Source organism: Lycium barbarum, chromosome 3, assembly GCF_019175385.1.
Source record: "Lycium barbarum isolate Lr01 chromosome 3, ASM1917538v2, whole genome shotgun sequence".
Classification (NCBI taxonomy): Eukaryota; Viridiplantae; Streptophyta; class Magnoliopsida; order Solanales; family Solanaceae; genus Lycium; species Lycium barbarum.
The window spans coordinates 80165661-80174283 of NC_083339.1; the positions used below are offsets into that span (position 1 = coordinate 80165661).

Genomic DNA, 8623 nt, shown 5'->3' on the forward strand with positions numbered 1-8623 from the left:
TCCATTATCGGAGTACATGTGTATTGGTGCATATACATTGCATCCATATTTCATACATTATTGCATTACATTATACCTTTTGCTTCTTGTGATATTTTTGTGATATACAGATTCAGATTGGATATTCTGAGGCTTGGCACAGTTGAGTTTAGATGTTATAACATAGGTGATGACTTGTACTTGGTTAATGGCTCGTGTTAACTTATACCTTGTTGATTTACCTATTTATCTTACTTTATTGTCTTGGATTATGTTAGCTAATCTTAGTCGGCCTATGATACCTACCAGTACGTGTTGTTTGTACTGACCTGCACTTGCTGCATTCTTTCACGAATGCAGAGTACCAGGTGGGATTGATGTCTACCCCTCGTGGCTAAGAGTTCAAAGCTGCTTATTCGAGTCTGTTAAGGTGAGCATGTAGACGCTTCGCTAACCGAAGACTCTTCTTCTATTATTTCTTTGCTATTCTGAGACATTATTGAGACTATTGATGTATTATTATTACTTCCAGACTTATAGATTTTAGTTAGATGCTCTTGTATGACCAGACTAGATACTGGGGTGATTTTTGATTTACTTCCGCACTTATTATATATTCATATGTCAGACTTATGTTACTTTATCTTCTTCCGCTAGTTATACTGTGTTTGTGAATGTTGGGTTGAAGGTTCCCCTACCGAGGTTGGATAGGTAGGTGCCGCACGACTTTGTGAAATTGGGTCGTGACAATGGGTGACTAATATTGTGCAAAGATCATATGAATCTTGGGAAAAAACAAGTTACATGAAGCTTATCTGCTTGTTAGTTTAAGCATTCAGGACCTTTCCCTGCTTGGTCCTCCTTTTGCAATTTTTGCTGCATCTGGTATTTCTTTGGTGTTTCTTTCTTTGAATGGGTAGAACCAATCTTATAAGTGGACTCATTATAGTAAATATGTTGATATTGTCCCATAAAAAAGAATGTAGTGAACACATTCTTATTCTACAGAATAAATGCTTATGTTCCCACCGCCGAGTAAATTCATTCATCAATACTATAATACCACCATAAATTACTGATCATTTGCCATGTATCGGTTTTTATCTTTCTCATCTTTTGTCCTTAAGGGATTTAAGGCTTTTGAGCATGTTGTGCTTTGTTAACCTGTATCACATACGCAGATAAATTTGAGCTAGCTGAAAGTAGCAGAAAACTTTTTGATAAAACAGAAGCATCAACTTTGATAGCATTCAGTAACTTGACAACTAATAGTCCCACAATGGCCATAAAAATTAAGAATTAAGTTAGAAGATCTGATGGAAAGCTTATTAATAAATCTGTAGTACTACTACAAATTCTAAAACAAAAAATAGTTTATTACCTCCCTTCGTCTAGTGCCTTTCCGTGGGAGTCCAAGAAATTTGCAGGTTTCGAATGTCTCTTTTCTTTTATCTTTTGCACAGATGTCAAAGTTTAAAACAAGACCTATTAACACATCAAAAAATTAGATAAAGTTATTCAACAAACTTCAATTAAATGTAAACAGATAAAATTATCAAATGTTTCTCCTTTTCGGCGTCCCCCTTAACCTTGTGTTCTACATCTTCTTCAGCAAGCGTCTCTGCAACAAGTTTGTTGCGTGCTGATAAGACAAGGCCTTGCAGATTAGATTCATTAAACCCATATATTCACCGTTAGTTTCTCTTGGCATTTCCTATCCGCAGTTAGTATGTGCCTCAATAGATTTTAACCTATAAATGTGTTGAGCTGCAGTTGTTTGTAGGAGTAATAAGATTGTTAGTGAGGAATAAGGCACACTACAGTACAAATCACAGTTACACATAGAGACTATTAGCAGAACGTTAGTAAGGAATAAGTCATATTGCACTACACATCACAGTTACCTACATAGACTATTAGCAGAGGGTATGGACCGGAAGTAGGAATGCAGTATCAAATCTAGTAGAAGTGGTACTGCAGCATCGGTGCTGCATAACATATATTTCGAAAATGCAGGATAAGTTCACAAATTAATGTACTCTAGTTTTATAAATAAATTCGTTCTTTATTAAAAAGGGACAACAAATTATGTGAACAGAGCGTTGACAGAAAGCTAAAAGACAGAGAAACGGAGAGATTTCTCCAATGTCCTTCATTTCAATTTTTTTCTCTATGTAGTATATTTATGGTCTTCCATTCTTTCCCCAAAAGAGGAATAAATTTTTGTATGAATGTTATTGTTTCCTCTGGTAAAATTCCATAAAGGAAAGAAACCAGAACTAATACAAATGAACTTGCAAACGGAAAAAGTAACAGTAATGAAAAATAACTTCAAACGTCCGTTTGTCTTAAGAGATAATACAAACATAGTAATATTCGATATATTCTAGTTTTATAAATAAATTTTCGTTCTTTATTAAAAAGGGACGACAAATTATGTGAACAGAGCATTGAGAGGAAGCTAAAAGAGAGAAACAGAAAGATTTCTCCAGTGTCCTTCATTTCATTTTTTTCCTCTATGTAATATATTTATGGCCTTTCATGTTTTCCTCACAAGAGGACTAAATTGTTTTATGAATGTTATTATTTCCTCCGGTAAAATTCCATAAAGGAAAGAGAGCAAAACTAATACAAATGAACTTGCAAAGGGAAAAAGCAACAGTATTGAAAACTAACTTCAAACGTCGGTAATTCCATTTTGGATAATCATTCCAATCTGTAGTTTTTTTAGGACATTTTAATATGTCAAAAATATGCCTAGTACACACAAAGAACCTAGTATAGCAGATGATTCATAAATCTAAGAAGTGATACCTGTTTGACTAAGGTAAAACTGTGTAGGTTACCAACCTTGAGAAGAAAAGGCACAAATAGACATTCCGAAACATGCTAGTAGCAGGACAAAACAAAAGCTGATTCAAATATAACTACAATCCAGCAGGACTACTGCAATATATCAGTGTAGAAGAAGGTAAAATTTACCTTTCATTGGCTGAGGGCTTTCAACAAGAAAATCTGAATTAAGAACAAGCGACTCGTTTTCTTCTAGCTGCGAAAAAGGAAAAAACAAAGAACCTAAAGTAAGATATTCAATTTAACAATACCTTGTGGTTCCGATTAAGCTAATCCCTAGGATATTATCATTGTTGCGTTTAAATCAAGACGTATGCATAAAACTTTAGTCTGCCATTACTTACAAATGAAAATTCAGCACTTATCCAATCCAATAAATATCAGAAATCTATGAAGCTACAGGAAGCTGGTTTTCAAAGTTAACAAAATAAAACCTTTCATGAGAAAGTGAATTACCCTGTGGCAAGATTAGGTATTCGGGGCGTGTGGACATTTTTGTTATTTTGGTAAACAACAAGATCTATTATCACACAGTTTTTGTGGAACGTCAACGTACTCTACAACAGTTATGCTGCTTTTAATTTTGATCTCTAATTTCTGCAGTTTGATAATTTAATTCTACTATTTAGGCACATTTTTGTTATTTTGGTAAACAACAAGATCTATTATCGCACAGTTTATGTGGAACGTCAACATATTCTACAACAATTATGTCGCTTTTAAATTCTATGTTTTGATGTCTAATTTCTGCAGTTTGATAATTTAATTCAACTATTTAGAACTCTTGCACCTTGTCATTAACTTGAAATTTGACTCACACATGCGTGAACTTATACAGTCTTTGTAATAATTGACAACATAAGACAAATTGTAAGTGTAGGACACATAAAAATGTACTCATATTGGTTTTGCAGCGCGGAAATAGCTAAAAGCAAGTTAACGCCAACCTGCATAGCACCTTTTTGTTGGAATATCTTTTGAATCAAAGAGAGTGCCTTTTTTTCCCAATGAGAAGAACGAAATCCTACAAAAGTACAAATATCAGCACCTATCCCTATGCTGATTAAACAATTTTCATAACAACCCAACAAAATAGAAACAAAAACCAAAAATCATACCCTAATAACATAGCAGCAGCAACAAAAAGCTCACTCAGAAACTTCTATTTGTCTAACTTGATATTGAGCACCTTTAGTCATTATTTTAATTTAGCTACAGTCTTAAGCTTTTTGTCACTGCTGCTTCTAGTTCATAGACATATTTGGTGGGACTATACATTAAACTATCTGGACGTACGCTATTTTGTTGTCTGTAACAACCAAGAAAAGTGTCAACAATGTACTTGTAGTCCATGTTATTTTAGAGCGAAAAGTTAAGTACACCCTGGAAGGGCTAAATACTCCTTTCACCTCTGAAGGAAAGTTTATTTGGAGGACTATCTAAGTTGCGGGTTTCATTTACATATCATAGGCACCTTACTGAAGGGTTGGCATATATTTTGACAACATGGGTGATAAAATGCTGGTAGCAGCAGTGACAAATTAAATATGAACATGTTTGGAATAGTAAAAGTTTGCGGTGCTCAAGAACAATATGAAACTCACCGAAAAAACTGAAAGATCCTGAAAGCATGTAGTTCAGAGAAAATCGAAGAAAGAACAAGCTAAAAGTAAATCATGCCTAAACACAGATGAATGAAGTGATAAGAATGATGATTCCCAATCGCCAACCCAGAAACAACAATCGACTAAAAATATCCAATAGGAGGGAACAAGTGGAGTAAACAGAGGGAATATACCTAAGAGCGGAGGAATTTTGAGATGACGAACTTTAAAACCAATTTAGGCCCATAGCTATCTAAATTTTCTTCTCCCTAAATTGTTAAGCATTAATATGGTCAAAGGTTTTGAAGTACTACTCTTTGTTGTCAAAATTAGAAATACAAATCAAAGTGGAACCACAGATAAATGAAGGCTCTTTTAAAAATAAATAAACTGGAAAAAAAATCAAACACAAACGAACTGCAGAAACTTGCAAAATATTAGAAGTATGAAGGACAATGAGAGAATCCTAATCAAAGTGAAATAGGACCCAATAATTGCGCAGAAAATACCGATGGCAGATTACTCACCTCAGATAAAGAAGAAGCGCATGAATCGAACAACGAAACAAAGGTAAATAGTTAGGAAAAAGTAGAACAGAAAGCAGAAATAAAATGAAGCACACAATTAGATACAATCTCAAGCTTCCACTTCGTCGTTGTCATAAGAGCATTAGGACTGTGCATAAACGTAGACATAATTTAAGTGTAGTTGAAGCTTTGAACAGAAGGAAAAACAATAAAGCTGAAAAAGGAATTTTATCAAACACCTACAAGACAAAAGGTAAAGATAAGAGCACAGAGGGAGAATACCTGGGTAAGAAGAACAACCAGAGAGCTGGTACTAAACAGAAGCAGATCAAAGAAATGCATTGGACTCAAATACATACAGTGGAGATAGAATTGACATATAAGAAAATAAGAAGCAGTGCTTTCTACCTGGAAAATTAGGGTGAACGTGTGCAGATGAAGCACACATGTTGACGCTGAGGTGCATGCTTATCCTCTCTTATAATATATACTAGTTACAAAATCCCTGCACGGGCCCAACACATGTGAAAATGTTGAAATTGGTGATTAAATTTTCTTTGAATTTACATTATCTCTTTTTATTATAATGTTAAAAAAGTGTAATTAAGTTACAAATTTAATATCACTTTTTGTTTGTTTCTTGTTCTACCAAATGTATATTATGAATTAATATGAATTTCAAACCCGAAATAGATCGCTCAATGATAAATTGAACAAAATATTGGGTAAAATGAATAAAGTATTGATGAACTTAAAGTAATTTTGTTTCAAGACAAGAAATATTTTTTTTCCCAAAAATAATTTTACTTTTGATATGCGGAAACAATTATAACTTCAATATTCTCATTTTATTTATAATGAGATGATCCATAGCCACACAATATGTTTGACATGTTTTAAACCAGAAGTTAGAAGTATTTTTCTTTCTTAAAGTTTGTGTCTAGCAAAAAATAATGCCACATAAATTGACATGGAGCTAAAATTCGGATATTCATTGTGTTGTAATTCTATAATCTAATTTGTCCTATAAATGTTAAAATTTAAATTCAAAATTCAATATTACAGAAATAAATAAGAAATTAAATTCAATATCACAAGTTATAAATCAATTGTCATATAAAATCATTTCAGTAAATGATATACAAAATTAATCCCAAATTTCTTTTATAAGGTAGTAAATCAATTATCTTATAAAATAATTTCAATATGTGACATACAAAATTAATCCCAATATTTTTTTGGTAGCTAAAGTGAAATCAAAACACGAATGAATTTAATTCTTTAGTCTAATACACAGTGATGTCATTTGATGATGTCACAGTTTTAATTTGCTAGTGCATGTACGAATCACCACCATATTGCATTTTCTCTCTCCTCTCTCTTCCCACAACGATAACAAGGCTACTTTGACCTGACCTGTGAGTTTTCCGACCAGCGACCATCGGAGGTCGCCCCAGGTAAGTCTGCGGCAAATCTCTCTCCTCTTTTCTCTCTCTCTCCCCTTTCCTCCCGCTGCACTACTTCTTCTCTTCATTCTTTCTTCCTCTGCTTCTTTCCACAACCACCGCAGACTCATATCACCACTGTAGGGTTTGTGTGGTATCTCTCTTCCCCCCTAGCCTTCTATTTTCTTTTCCCCTTTTTTGGTTTTCTTTTGGTCCCGCAATACAGGTAGAAACCGTGTAGCAAACATTCGTCGGTGAACAGTAATTCCATTGAGCAGTAATTCTGGCACGAGCGACTAGCGACAGTATTTCGGCAGCAGCAGAAGCATTACTTAGCAACTAATTCTGGTTCTGTCCCGCTTAGAATTGGTACCTCCTGCTACAGTTAGTTAAATTTTCTAATGTTCCGTCATTTTAGCGAAGTTATTCCTGTATTTCTATCCCTTGTCATTCTTTTTTCTGCTTGTATAGTGTTGGTGCCACCGTAGCTCGACCTTTATTATAGTGGCTGCGGTGGACGATGGTAGAGTAAGGTCATTTCCTCGGGGAAGAGGAGGGATGGGAGGTAGGAAGAGGGTTAAGGGCGTAAAGGGAGCCGCTAGGCTGAGAATTGGGTCCTGGAACGTTGGCGCCCTGACGGGGAAGTCTATAAAGTTAGCGAAGATTCTTGAGAAGAGGAAGATCAACATAGCATGTGTCCAGGAGTCTAGATGGGTGGGAGATAGGGCTCGGGATGTAGATGGGTTTAAGTTGTGGTTCTCAGGAGGCCCAAAAGGTAAGAACGAAGTTGGCATTCTAGTTGACAGAGAGCTCCGTGATCTGGTGGTAGGGGTCAGGAGGGTGAGTGATAGGCTGATGACTATTAAGATAGTAGTTGGAGAGCATACTTTAAACGTGGTTAGTGCTTACGCACCGCAAGCGGGCCAGGATGAGAAGATCAAAAGGCGATTCTGGGAGGATTTGGATGAGATTGTGCGGGGTTTTCCGCACACAGAGAAGCTTTTTCTTGGTGGTAATTTCAATGGCCACATCGGGACGTCGGCTAGGGGATATGATGATGTGCATGGAGGCTTCGGGTTTGGGATAGGAATGAGGGAGGTACGATACTGTTGGATTTTGCGAGAGCTTTCGATTTGGTGATAGCGAACTCTAGTTTTCAGAAGAGGGAAGAGCACTTGGTGACCTTTCGGAGTACGAGGGCCAAGACACAAATTGATTACCTACTCTCCCGAAAGTGCGATAGACGTTTATGCATGGACTGCAAAGTTATCCTGAGCGAGAACCTCACGACCCAACATAGGCTCTTGGTTATGGATCTGGAGATAAAAAGGAAGAGGAGAAAGAGGGTTGCATTGGGTCAGCCAAAGATTAGGTGGGACGCTTTGAACAAGGACAATGCTCAGGAGCTAGGGAGCGGTTGAGGGCGTTAGGAGCCTGGAGGAGTAGCGGGGATGCTAGTAGTATGTGGACTACGACGGCTGCTAACATCAGGGAAGCTGTAAGAGAGGTGCTAGGGCTCTCGAAGGGTTACTCTGGCAAACACAAAAGGGACTGGTGGTGGAATGGAGAGGTACAAAGTAAAGTGGAAGCTAAGAAAGCAGCGTATCTAAAGCTAGTAGAGAGCACAAACGAGGAGGAGAAGAAGACTAACAGGGAGCAATATAAAAATGTGAGGAAGGAGGCGAAGTTAGCGGTTACGGCGGCTAAGACTGCTGCTTTTGTACGTTTGTATGAAGAACTGGGGGAAAAGGCGGGGACAAGAAGTTGTACAGGCTAGCCAAAGCGAGGGAAAGGAAGGCTCGGGACCTGGATCGAGTGAAGTGTATCAAAGACGAGGGAGGGGAAATTTTGGTGGAGGATGCCCTTATTAGACCAAGATGGCATTCCTACTTTCATAAACTCTTGAACGAAGAGGGGGACCAGAACATCGGTTTAGGCGAATTGGAGCTCTTAGAGAGCCGCTGCGATTTTGGGTACTGCAAGCGGGTCAAGGTTGTAGAGGTCGAGGGGGTTATGTGGAAGATGAGCAGGGGGAGAGCGACCGGGCCAGATGAAATACCGGTAGAATTTTGGAAGAATGCGGCTAGGGGAATCTTGGAGTGGCTTACGCGGTTGTTGAATGTTATTTTTAGGATGGCGGAGATGCCTGAAGAATGGAGATGGAGCACCATGATCCTATTGTATAAAAACAAGGGGGATATACAGAACTGCAATA

The 8623-nt window shown here is 37.1% G+C and overlaps 1 protein-coding gene across 1 annotated transcript; it reads right to left on the reverse strand.

The window, feature by feature from the left end:
• Window positions 1-1182: 1182 nt before the first annotated feature.
• LOC132630978 (uncharacterized) lies at window positions 1183-6405 on the reverse strand. Its single transcript, XM_060346572.1, has 6 exons — window positions 6315-6405; window positions 5372-5418; window positions 5246-5276; window positions 3780-3856; window positions 2962-3028; window positions 1183-1746 (listed from the first exon to the last, which is right to left on the reverse strand). Exons 1-6 carry the CDS (start codon window positions 6403-6405, stop codon window positions 1694-1696), a joined length of 366 nt encoding a protein of 121 aa, XP_060202555.1. The 3' UTR covers window positions 1183-1693.
• Window positions 6406-8623: the final 2218 nt, after the last annotated feature.

What these genes read in the sequence shown, in the direction of transcription:
- LOC132630978 (XM_060346572.1), bottom strand. Translation starts at nt 6,405, where the DNA reads ATGGTCGCTGGTCGGAAAACTCACAGGTCAGGTCAAAGTAGCCTTGTT. An exon ending in TGGTTGTTCTTCTTACCCAG is followed by an intron (nt 3,857 to 5,245) that starts GTATTCTCCCTC and finishes GTACTTTTGTAG; the next exon opens with GATTTCGTTCTTCTCATTGG. An exon ending in AAGCCCTCAGCCAATGAAAG is followed by an intron (nt 1,747 to 2,961) that starts GTAAATTTTACC and finishes AAACAACTGCAG; the next exon opens with CTCAACACATTTATAGGTTA.